The sequence below is a fragment of the Phascolarctos cinereus genome, unplaced genomic scaffold (assembly GCF_003287225.1).
Source record: "Phascolarctos cinereus isolate Bilbo 61053 unplaced genomic scaffold, phaCin_HiC Scaffold_726;HRSCAF=1367, whole genome shotgun sequence".
In the NCBI taxonomy this organism is placed as follows: domain Eukaryota; kingdom Metazoa; phylum Chordata; class Mammalia; order Diprotodontia; family Phascolarctidae; genus Phascolarctos; species Phascolarctos cinereus.
In genome coordinates this window covers 256970646-256983811 of record NW_027556098.1, presented here as the reverse complement: position 1 = coordinate 256983811, position 13166 = coordinate 256970646, and the positions used below count along the sequence as shown (strand labels likewise).

Here is a 13166-nt window from a genome sequence, read left to right as displayed (position 1 = left end):
AAAAAGTACTGTCTGTTGGCATTTAATGAAATATTTCCCTGATCCTGGCTTCTGCAATGGATGAATATTGAAGCAAACGTCTGCACCATTGAGCTAGATGTGTCTGTTATTATTACAACTGATTACAACTGATCTAAACCAACAGAACATATATATATATATATATATATATATATATATATATATATATATATATGTATATATATAATATATATATATGTATGTATGTATACATATATATACACACTCTTCCTCCTGGTAGTAGAAAGCCATCTCTTTTCATAGCTAGCAACCAAAAATCAAGTAATGTCTGTGGCCAATCATTGGTTCTCTTTTTTCATTGGGTAAGTACCTGGCTCGTTCAGCTTTGTGGTTTTCCCACACACAGTAGTAACAGCAGAGAATAATTTCCCCTACCCAGGGGGAAAAAAAGAGAGAAAAGTATACTGGTGAGAGCCTCTCTTTTTCACTTTGAGCTGTACCCTGGACATTCTGGACAACTCTTGGCACAAGTTAGCATCACAACTAGATGCTTGTTAGAGTTTGCTAATGTTCTGTTCCGCAAAGGCAAGAAAACATAATCTCCATCCAAGTGTTTAGTGCTTCCCAAAACATGATACAAAGATAAAAAAGGAAGAAAAAAAGTGCTTGAAAAGAATCTTCAGTGATATCTTGAGAGGGGAAACTGAAGGGTAGCACCCCCCTCTCACATAAGCTGTACCCCTTTTCCAAAAAACATAAATAATTCCAGCCCAGGCTATGTAGAGGGGGCTGTCCTAGAAGATTTTCCTTAAATGAAGCAAAACTTTTTCCTTAATGGTTTCCAATGAAATTGCCATTCCTATGATGTGGTCTCTCTTGGCCTTCAAGGCCTTACAACTTTTTGGCACCTTCATGGCAGGCTGCTGCTCTGATCGTGGTCCCAGCTAACCCCCTGTTGCTGACCCTCCGGACCAGCACTTTGGAAACAGGGATTTTTGTTCTGGGGATCTCACTCTTGGTCGGGTGATGGTGCACCACAGGATGGCTGGCAGGGAGGGATGCTAGGTGTTTGATGCTGATGGGGATCTTGGAGTCCTTGATCAAACTGCTGGGTGTTTTCAGGGGACAGGTTATGGTCACTGGAGACACCGGCTTTGAGCGGGACAAGCAGGTCACTTCTTCATCAGAGGGTAGACCTACTGGATTTTCATCTGGATCTGTGTAGAGATCATACAGAGCATCCCCACTGTAGCTGTCCCTGGGGATGCCTTCTTTCCGGATACTGCTTGTGCTGTCTTCCTCCGGGCCAGGAGTTGTAGAATCCCAGTAACCCTCATCACTGTTGGGGACACCTTCCTGCTGCTCCTTTTCTCGGTGCTTGGAATCCTCCTTCTGATGCAGCTCAATGGGAATCCTGTGGATCCTACTCCTTTTGACCAAGGAGCCATCCCTAGCTCCTTCCTTACCCCTGCCGTCTTTGGAGGATTCAGGCGCTACCTTGGTTTCCTTGGCGGCGGCGGCGGCTGCGGCTGCTGCTGCTGCCTTGGCTGTGATACCCTGGGGCTCTTGTGCTTCTTGATCTTCTGTCTGGGATAACATGTCCCAAAATTCCTGGAGGTAGGTGTCGTCCACTTCGTCTGGGCTGGCCATCTCCTCCCCTCCTCCCTGGTAGGCCACCAAGTTGGGGTTCTTTTTGGAGGGAGCTGGCTTGCCTGTCCCAGAGGCATTCTTGTCGCAGCTGGCACCTGCTTCATCCTCCTGGTCCGCAATAATATCTCCACAGCCTGTAAGAGAGTCAAAGCTTTTCAGTGAAGTGACGTCAGCAAACATCAAACAAATACGATCAATCGATGGCTCTGAGGGTGGATCAATAGAGGAAGGGTCAGGGGCAGCAGTGTCAGGGCCACTGTTACACCCAGGTTCAACAAGGGGGATAGTCTTTATTGGAACGTCACCTGTTCTAGCTGCATCCTGGGCTGTCCGGCTGTCCCCAGTTCCCGGTTCCCGCGACTCTCGGTGCCTCTCCTCATGCCGATACCCAGCGGCATCCTCTCCCGGTGTGTTTTTGTTGTTATGCAACACCGGGCTAAGTGACTCCCCAGAATTCCTCACGTTAGGCTTGTCCACTGATGCGTTCACCTCTTCTCCCCCGCGGAACTCACAGGATGGCTCTTTTCTAATTTCCTTGCTGGACTTTTCAGGTTCACACAAAGGTTTGGGAATTTCCTCCTTGATACACTCCAAGCTGGCTGTTAACGAGCCAGGCAGAATGAGGCTGGACTGGATTTCTGAGGGTTCCTCCTTTTCCTCTTCCTTTCCGTGTTTATCCTTCTTATGCCAGCGCATACTGCTAAAGATCCCTTTCAGCCCTTTCTTTTGTTTGCTGCCAGCCTTGTTTTGATCTGTATGTTCTCCTTTGCCATTCTCCGATCTCCCGTTCTTTCTTAACAGCGAGAAAAAACTGTGCGACTTGGCCACGGAGCTGTTGGCTAAAGAACTCACACTGGTCACCACAGCTCTGGGGTGGGTATCCGTGTTCAGCTGGTCCCCGCCGCCACCACCAGCACTGCCCCCGCCGCTGCTCGGTTCCTCCTTCTTGCTGCTTTCCAGCATCAACACCTCGGCTAATCCATCATGAGTCTTGCTTCTCACCATCCCCGTTTTACTCGAGCTTTTCCCATCCCCTTTGTTTTTTACCCCAAATATACTGGGCATGGTGCCACCCGATTTCCTCTTCTTAAATAATTTGAAAGCGGTTTTATTAATCTTCCCGGAGGGCTGCTCTGCTGCAGGAGTTTCGGCGGCACAGTCACAATGCAAGTCCATGTCTGCTGTGTGTGTCCCCGATTCTGCCTCCTCCTTCCTCCTGCAGACCCCCACAGATGCCTGATTGCTGATTCTCTCCCTGACAGCCTCTATGCTCCTGCTCCTGCTGCTGCTGCTGCTGCTACTGCTCATCTCCATGGTAACCAAGAGGGATAAGCAGCTTTCGTCAGTCATGGGCTGGAGCCAGGCCACTGTCATCCATATTCTAAATCAACCTGAGCCACTGTTGCTGCTGCTGCAAAAGCCACAAAAATAAAAGACCTCCTCCACTCCCCAGAAGGGCTTATATAATAACCTAACCCACTTTGGTCCTGGCTTACTGGTTTGAAGCGCATGTTCTTCCTCTTATTGTATGTAGACAACCAAGACTAAAGCTGATTATAGGACAACAATTGAATTCCCTCAACTCTTTCCATAAAATCCCAGTCTCCTTGTACATCCCTCCTCTAGACTTGGTACTTCCCTGAGCCCAGTGTGGGGCCACCAGCAAAACACCCTACTCCACCCCAACCGATGGAAAACTTCAGCTCATCACAAAACCCACAACTGCGTTACCATCTGGCTTGAGTTGGTATGGGCTCATTCCTTCTCCAAAGTCATTCACATCTGTCTACATCCCTGAAAAAGTAAGCCCAAAGGGCATGGACCATGCCTTAGGACTGCATTGTGTTCAGTGATGGGTATTTCCAAGGCAGTGTATTGTATGCTTATTATTATGTTTAGAACTATTCCTGTCCAAGCACTGGCAATCAGCCAAATGCAAATTATAGACATTTCTGCAATAAAATGAGGGTTATTGTATAGCGTGGAGGCTGCCTGGTCAACTGTGAGTTGGAGTTCCTATCCCAGTTCTCAATGACTCAATGGCAAGTTCACAGAATCTACCACCTGACTGCCTTTAGTTGACATCTTTTGTGGTGGTTAAAATGGAAGGGCTAAGAATTAAGTTGAAGGGCACACAAACATGTGATTTGCAATGCCTCCTCTGCAGCTGGTTCCTTTAAGGCACTGACCTTGACTCTCTCCTTTGCGGCCTTCAGGCAACCTTCCTGTTCCCATTATCACCAGTCCAACCAGTATAGTTGCCGTGGCTCTGGTTATTGCTGTTGCTGCTCCTATCCTTACCTCTGCCCATACTCCCAGGAGGCAGAGTAGCTTCTCAGGTGAGAGAGGGAAAAGAGGACCCTGTGCAAGAGAGCATTTTGTTCAGTGCTCCAAGGCGTTAGCACATTCAGAAAGGCAGAGCAATGTATCTGTGAAACATGAAGGTGGCAACTATTATGTCCCAAGTCACATAGGTAGTGACAGGCAGAGCCAAGATTCGAACCCAGATTTACTCATTCCAAATTTTCTTCCCCTAAACAAGTTTGTTGTAAGGAGGAAGAACAAGAGGGCCAGGTGAGAAGTCTATGTGGCAAACCAGTGTAGCTCTGAGAATTCTAGTTACCTGGGTGGCTGTCCCTATAAGTGCAGGTCTGTTTTTGTGCTCTACCATGTTGTGTGTGCTACTAGGGAAAATCATGTATAGTGATTTATTCTTCTGGTGTTGGAGGTCTTAAGGTATAGCAACACCAAAGGTATTGTTTGAGCAGTGATAATGCTGTAACAAGGTCAGCAATAGCTGTATCCTTGATAGCATCTTCTGAGCCCTTCCTTAACTCTCAAAGACCCCTCTGCCAAAGCCTAAAGAGCCTCCTAACCCTCAGCTGGGTCAGAGCTATTCCTCTGTTCCTCAGAGCTGCCATGGAGAGCAAGACATCAGCTCTGACCTCCTGAGCCAGGTGGAGGGTTCCAGGGGGCAATTCGACAGTAATCTATTGAGTTCTGTGTTCAGGCATTCCGCTGATACTCAATTTATAACTATAGACACCTGATTTAGTTGTAAGTAATCATCATAAGGATGATAAGTATAATTACAAGTAATTATTTGAAATTCTGGGTGACAGAGGTTTTCATAAATTTGGCTCTCTCTCTCTCTCACACACACACACACACACCCTTTCACCTGGCATATTATATTCTACCTAGCTATTTATTACTTTATTATTAGCCCCTAGAAGCGATCATTTTCTTAAAACTGGAGTTTCATTAATCTTAATATGTGCCAATCACTGCTGTTCTATTTTAATGAATTGTAGTTATTTTGTACCTATGCCCTGAGTTTGTTGTTGTTGTTGTTTTTAATGATGAATATTATTCATTCATTCATTATTTCATAAAAGCAAGAAATCAATGAACATAAGGTTGAGAAAGCAATTAAGTCTTAGGATTCTTATTCCAGTCTCTCTCAAGACACTTTAGAACATGAAGTTTAAAAATGAGATTGTGTCTATCTTCCCAGGCGCTGGATTTCATCAAGGTAACTCCCAATGTGAAAACTCCCTCCCCCATACAGATCAATAACTCATCTGTAAAATATAAGGCTTAGATAACTAGTTGCCAGGAGGCATTGGGAGATTAAGTCATACATAAGCAAGTATAAAAGGCAAAACTTGAACCCAGGTCTTCTTGATTCAAGGAAGGCCCCCTAACACACTGTCTCAAGACAGAAGCTGAAATAGGAAGTGTTTTTTTAATAGTCTGATTCACTCAATTAAAATGAAGAAATAATTACACAAGAATTCAACTTAGTGGCATTATCTTGTTTCTCTGTACTATGTTGTATGATTGTTGAGAGGTTATGTAAACACACCAGTATACAGCATACACGTCAGCCTGGGTATTAAGTACCTGGGCCCAAAGGAGTCAATGTTGGTGGGGTTTTCTTAATGACGCTTCCCCTCAACCCCACCCTGAATACCTGCTACACACACACACACACACACACACACACACACACACACACACACACACACACACAGAGAGGATGATGGTTCATGCTGACAACTCCATTTGGGGGTGTCCTAAATGAATGAGTAAGTTAAAAGCAATTGTGCAGGTTGAAAGCTGCCCTAGTTTCAGTCTCACACTCCATATGTTGCAAGACTCTTCTGCAGCACTGAATTTTCTTTTGAGGTTTTCTTTTTAACATACTTAAAGGATTTCCCTTTCTTGTGTCTGTTAGTTGCAATTTCCTAACTCTCAACTAATAGACTCCTAGTCAGGAAATTCATCGAGGGTCAACCAGAGAAATCTAAAGATATGCATATTCTACATTATTCCTAATAATAACTGACATTCTTATGAACATTTAGGTTTGCCAAGTACATCTAGGTGGATGTTTTGGAATCAGGAACACCTGAGTTCAAATCCTGCCTCAGACACTCCCTAGCTGGGTGACCCTGAGCAATTCATTTAAACTTTCTGATCTTTACAAGCTCAAGAGGACATGACTTACTCAGAGTCACACAGCTAGCATTGTGTTAGAGATAGAATTTGAACCCAGGTCTCCCTGGCTCCCTGGCTCCAAGTCCAGCTCCCATTCAAAGGGATCTCCAGGTCTGACCCCTCTATTCAATGAATAGGGGTTCCCTATTACCTCTAGGATCAAACATATAATCTTCTATCTGGCTTTTAGAGCCCTTCATAACCTGGTCTATTCCTACTTCTCCAGTCTTCTTATACGTGATTTCCCCCAACCCCCTCCTGCCCTCTACCCCATGTACTCTGTGATCCAGTGACATCAGTCTCCTTGCTGTTCCTCACACAAGATATTCTGTCTCCTGATTCTTGGCAATTCTATGCCTAGAAGTCTTGCCTGCTCTTCTCCATCTCCTGGCTTCCATAGCTTCCTTTGACTCTCAGCTAAAGCCCTATCTTCTGCACAAAGCTTTCCCCAGTCCTTAGAACCTTCCCTCTGAGATTATCTCCAATTTATATTGTATATAGTTTGTACCTAGTTATCTGCATGTTGTTGCTTGGATTGGAGTGTGAGCTCCTTGAGGGCAGGGATTGTTTTTGCCTTTCTTTGTATCTCCAGCACTCAGCACAGTGCCTAGAACATAGTGCTTAATAAATAAATGCTTGTTGAAAGGATCCACGATGAAAAATGCTACCCATTTCCAGAGAGACAACTGATGAATTCTAATTATAGACTGATTCATACTTTTTACTTTCTTTATTTTGTACAACAGGGCTAATATGGAAATATGTTTTGCATGACTTTACATTTATAATAAATATCACATTGCTTGCCTTCTGAAAGGGTGGGGTAGGTGTGGGAGGGAAGGAGAGCATTTGGAATGCAAAATTTGTAATAATGTTTAAAATGTTTAATATAATTGGGAAATATTTAACAAAACAAATAAAATATATTTTTAAAAAATAAATGCTTGTTCACTTTACCTGACTTTCTCCACTGGGTCACACAAGAAGATATATGGTGAAGGAAGGATTTGATAAGGGCATGCTAGCCTGCAGACAGACTCTGATACTCAGAAGAAGCTTCCCTGTGATGGGTCAAAGTCAGCTTCACTTATAGATAATGTTTTGGAAGGCAGAGGCAGAATTAATACTTTTTAGAAGCTAGAAGATTTGTTGGAATAAAAGCCTGAGCCCTCCAGGAAATGGTGGACACTATAAGCTAGCAGTGTCTGCGCCTGGATGAGTCACTGACTTTTCAGGGAACAAAACAGATTTACCTTTAATCAGTGAAGGCTCAGCTCACAGGACACCTTGTGAATTGAGCGCAGAAGCAAGAGTCACATACTGTGAATCCAGGCCTTAGCTAACCTTCTGCCTAAGGCTATATTTATATGAAACCAACCCAGCCGACTGAAAGGGGGAAAATCAGCCAATCCATCAGGATGTTTTCATTTACTGGAAAGATTTGTAATGTAGAAGAAAGGGTACTGGATTTAGAGTCAGAATTCTGGGCCTCATTTTCCTAATCAACAGAATGAAAGTGCTAGACTAGGTCACCCCTAAGATTCCTATCAGCTCTAGATCCTATGAACTCTAAGTAAAATAGCTTCATGTTGTTGTTGTTGTTGTTGTTGTTGAGTTGTACCTGACCCTTTGTGAACCCATTTGGGGTTTTCTTGGCAAAGATACTGGAACAGTTTGCCATCTCCTTCTCTAGCTCATTTTAGAGATAAGGAAACTGAGGCAAACAGGGTTAAGTGACTTGCCCAGGGTCACACGGAGGCTAAGGGAGGTCAAAATTGAATTCAGGTATTCCTGACTCCACGTTCAGCACTCTATCCACTTCACCACCTAGCAGCCCACTGTAAAATGGCCACTGAACTCTAAATCTTTGGTATAAAATTCAAATAGAAATGGGGCCACTGAATATCAGGTAAGGATCCCTGCGGGCAACATATTAATTTAGAACACCACAAATCTACATTATCTATATTTTGTTGGATTTTATTACTTTTGTTAAATATCTCCCAATTACACTTTAATCTGGTTCAGAGCACTGAAGGCCTGTGTTTGACACCTGCTCTAAATAAAATATCACCACCCTGGTTAGCCAGCACCTGGGCAGTCAGTCAGTCAGTCAATCAACTAGCATTAGTTAAGCATCTACTATGTGCCAGGCACTATGCTAAATGTTGGGGATACAAAGAAAGGCAACAGACAGTTCTTGCTCTCATGAAGTTTACCAGAACCTTCAAGTAAGTGACATCTTAGTCATCCCAGAAGTCACAGGCATAGATGCTGGGGATTATCCATGACCAAAAGACCTCGGGATCTGCATTAAATATCTGACTTCTAAACCAGTCAGAGCAAGCAGGTGTTCCCACCCAACAGATGGGGATCCACCAGTAGGTCTCAAAGACTGCCCAGGCACCTTTCCAATCTGGTTGCCATGCCCAGCTTTATCTCCCTTATCTCCATGGTTTGCCAGGATTGTTCATAGGTAAGGAAATAACTGCCTCTTCCTCCCTACCTCACCATCATCACTTTCCTTCTTCTAGCTTCCCCTGGCAATCTCAAGGCTCCCAGCCAATGAAAAACACCTCCTCTTCATAAAAAAGGTCAAGACGCCCAAGCAGTCACAAGAAAAAAGACTTATCAAAAAAGTGACTTTAAAAGAGAGGTGAGGAACCTCAATTTGCAGACTTTTCCAGCTGATTTCAAAAAGAATGAAATCTATTCATTTAGGTGTCCTTTGCCAAGGACTCCTGAAGCTTTCTGTTTTCAATCCACAGAAACTATAGTTTTTGTCTGTTGGAAATAATTGATTCCACTTCCAGTAGAATAGTACATATGTACATGTTATAACCCAAGTCCCACTTCCCCAACCCCACCCAGCTTCACTTAGTGCTTCACCAGGACTGAGACTGCTTTTGTTCTTATCTCTGTATTCTCAGCACCTAACACACAGTTGGCACTTAAATGAATTGTTAAATGATTGTACTTTTGACTTTTTCAAGGTGCTTTCACAGCTATTACCTCAATGAGTCACCTCCATGGCAGGTACTACTATGCCCACTTTACAGATGAGATGACTGAGAGCCAAGGAAGTTAAGTAACTGGCCCAAAGTTCTACAGGTAAACAGAGGCAAAGCTAAGGCTTGAACCCAGGTTTTCTGCCTTGCAAACCAGTGATCTTTGAATTCTTTAATTAGGATTTGCTAGGTGGCATAGTGGATAGAACACTAGACCTAGAATGAGGAAAACCAGAGTTCAAATCCAGCCTCAGATACTTATTAGCTATTGTGATCCAGGGCAAGTCACTTAACCTCCATTTATCCTGGTTTCCTCAACTGTAAAATGGGGATAATAACAGGGGTTACCTCCTAGGGTTGTGGTGAGAATAAAATGAGGCAATAAATACCTGTAAAGAGCTTTGTAAACCTTAAGGTGCTATAGAAATACTAGCTATTATTATTAGTTAACAGGTGGGAAGTTGAGGGTTGGATCTGAATTTGAATTCTTCTCCCCATTCCCTGAGTCTCTCAATTCAGAATGGCCAACCTAGCATAGTACTATTCTCTTATGTCATTATTCTATGCTCCCAGAGGGTCTCCCTCCAAGTTCTATGCAGCCAATTAACAAGTAGGATGTAGTGGAGAGAGAGCGCACAGGTCTTTGAATCTAAAGACTCAGGAGATCTAGGCTTGAGGATTGGCTTACTGTGATCATGGGCAAGACCCTTTGCCTCATATAGATTGCCCTTTGCTTGGCTGTAAAATAGAAGGTTTGTTCTAAATTAATGGTGTCAAACTCATATAGAAATGGGGGCTAATAGAACACTAATAGAAATGTCCACTAAACCATACATAAGGATCCCTGCAATCTGCATATACGTTTGGAAAACCACGTATTAATAGGTTTCTTTTTTATTAATAGATCAACACATTAGACTCAGATAGGATCTACGTTTTAATCTGGTTCAGGTCTCACTCAGTAATGTTATGGGCCACATGCATCCCACAGGTTGCACGTTTCGCATCTCTATTCTAAATGATGTCTAAGACTCTTTCTAGATCAAAATCCTAAACAACCTTTTGAAATACAACCTGCCCATAGGTTGGAAAGCCTACAATTATGATGAGTCAGCCCACTGCTACAAGCAAAAAATATGGAATCTACAAAGAAACCCACTTCTTATCTCCTGTCAGAGTGGAGAGAAAGGGTTACATACATCCATACTCTTGCTCTGGTATAGGGCTGCTCTGTAGGAGCCCTGCCTCTGAGCACAATTTCAACCGTGCAGCTCTGAAAGGGGTGTTGGCTAGCATCAGGAGAAGTACTTAAAGATTTCTAAAGCTGTCCACCCTCATCTCTGTGATTATATGATAAGACTACCCCTTTGGAGGAACTTAGCTTCTGAAAGGCAGACCAATAGAGGGAAAGGTATGGTCCACATGCTATACTTGTTCACTCCCCATCCCTGCCTTTTTTTTCTTCTTTCCTTTATCATTTCATTTGGGGGAGGGAAGAGGTAAGAGAAAAATCAATGAGAGGGGAGAAATAGGAGAAAAAACACTTCCAAAAAGTGCTGTTTAGTAATGATAAAAACTTTTAGAAATGTAAGCATCAAGAGGGTTTTGCCAGAAAACATGCTGAGTTTTCTTTTCTGGCATAAGGAATCTGTTGTCATTCAGAGGCTCCTCTCTCTATGCAGCCAACTTCCTGAAAGGGAGGGTGACTGAAAAGAGAAAAGGGATGGGAGAAGGAAAGACAAAGGGACAAATGTGAAAACCTTCACCATTAACATAATTATGAATTAGATCCTTTTGCCAGAGAATCTCCTAAATAAGTCACTCTGATCTATGCTTTTGTCTACCTCAAGGTTTGCTAAGTGGACTCTTCTGTCTGGTGTCAACTATGAGGGGCAAAGCATAAAGCAAGGAGTCACAAGGCACAAAAATCCCCTGTTAGAAAGGACGATTTCATCAGATGCTGCAGCAGTGATGCTGCACAGTCCCAACCAACCTTCATGTTTCCACATTAGGGAGGAGTTTCTTTGTTCTTACTCCAGTTTACCTCAATTCCACCAGAGTGTAATGTCCTATAATTGTATAGCATTAATACAAAAGAAGGACTAAGAAACAGAAGGAACTTTGACACAAACAGTCCATCCACCAGGCTAAGCTGCCAGGACTTAGTATTTTCTTCTTCATAATTGTTTTGTTTTTTAGTTATTGGAATGATTGAAATAATTTCTCCCCTTTATGCCCAAAAGAAGAACCTCCCAATACAGAAAGCAGGAGACTTCCCTCTATTTCTGTTCCTTATTGTCATTTTTTTTGGCTACGCAATGGAGTTAAGTGACTTGCTCAGGGTCACACAGCTAGTAAGTGTCAAGTGTCTGAGGCTGGATTTGAGCTCAGGTCCTCCTGAATCCAGGGCTGGTGCTCTATCCACTGTGCCACCTAGCTGCCCCTCCTTATTGTCGTTTTCTCTGGTTCATTTGAGTATAATCTGAGACAAATGCCTTGGCCATTACCTAGAATCTCCCTATCATCTTATGTTCTGACTCCTGGTGCATTTATCTCATGTGAGGAGGTGGGAAAAGGGGGAAATAGGCCAAGAGAGTTCCCAATTCAACCTAAAAGTTTGCTTGGGATGTAATGAGTTTACAGAATTGTTGTCGTTAAGTCATGTCCAACTCTTCATGACCCCATTTGGGATTTTCTTGGCAAAGATACTGGAGTGGTTTGCCATTTCTTCCTCCAGCCCATTTTACAGATGAGGAAACTGAGACAGGGTTAAGTGACTTGCTTAGGATCTAAGCTGCTAAGTGTCTGAGGCTAGACTTGAACTCGGGTCCTCCTAACTTCAAGGTCAGTACTCTATCCACTGTGCCATCTAGCTGCCTCCTTGCAGGACTGGAGTCTTTTTATTAAAACTCCTTAGAGCTTCAACCAGCCCATTGGCACCACGAAGTGTTGGACATGACTGAACAACACCACCACCATCGCCACGCTATTCCCTGCCTGGTTTCAAGCCCACATGTGAAGACTTGGTGAACTTTCTTCCAGTCATAAGTGACTGAGGATTTGGTACTGTGTGTTGATGAAAAGTTTTCTAAGTGGCTTTAGAGCTGAAAGACTAATGAGTGAGCCAGAAATGAGTTTGTTTACAAACCTAAGGCTCCCTCTTCCCTTTTGGAGCCTCTATTCTCTGGCTTCAAGTGAAGAACTCTGAGTCTGGGGGAAGGAAGTGAAGAAGCCGAGTCAGTGGCCTCTGCTGCCTTATCTCTGCACCCAGCCACCATGTGTCCGTGATCAAATGGCAGTTTCTGTTTCTTTTGTCTCATGTTTATTCTTTCCTAATTACAGGTGAATGGGTATCTTGAGACAGAGTGAACGAGGGTATGACCCTGTGAGCTTTGAAATGTCAGAAGAGCCAGCAGAAGTCCAGTAACTAGAAATAGTAATTGAGTCTGCTCATAGTTGCTGCAGCAGCCGAATCTCCTGGAAAACCCCATCTGGGAAGCAACCTGCCTGATCTAGCACAGCAGTGAATCAGCTTTGCAGCCAGACACCCTATTGTACAAGCAGGATAGCCATTTGTCCCCTGGCTATGCCACACCCTAAAGTCAATAAACTAAATGAGGACTCCAAGAAGTCAGAAAAAGAACTCTCCTGCCCAAAAGAAGCCCTTGGTCTCATGTGTTCTCTACATATACCCTTGTGCTTCAGATCTGAGCTGACTGTCCCCAGGACCCAAATAGGTACATAGGGGAGGGAAGGCCTTTGTTTGGGGTCTTATTTTTGTAGCTTCCATGCTTTACTATAGCATCTCAGTAAAAATCAAGTGACTTGATTATTTGAAACTATGAATTGATATCAACTGGTTAATTGATATGTGGAGATATCAACTGGTTAATGAATATTAGGGAGGAGCATACTAGCTGGGGAATCATAAGCAATAACCCCTCAGAGTTACCCCAAGGGGATAATTAGTCAGCCTCCCTCTGTGGAACCAACTACCAGTGAGAGTGGGAGTCAGGAGGTAGC

At 43.5% G+C, this 13166-nt stretch overlaps 1 protein-coding gene across 1 annotated transcript; it reads right to left on the bottom strand.

Moving 5' to 3' along the window:
• Positions 1–221: 221 nt before the first annotated feature.
• Positions 222–3052, bottom strand: AMER2 (APC membrane recruitment protein 2). Its single transcript, XM_020997252.2, has 2 exons — positions 1938–3052; positions 222–1766 (listed from the first exon to the last, which is right to left on the bottom strand). The coding sequence occupies exons 1-2, from the start codon at positions 3004–3006 to the stop codon at positions 874–876; spliced, it is 1962 nt and encodes a 653-aa protein (XP_020852911.1). The 5' UTR covers positions 3007–3052; the 3' UTR covers positions 222–873.
• Positions 3053–13166: the final 10114 nt, after the last annotated feature.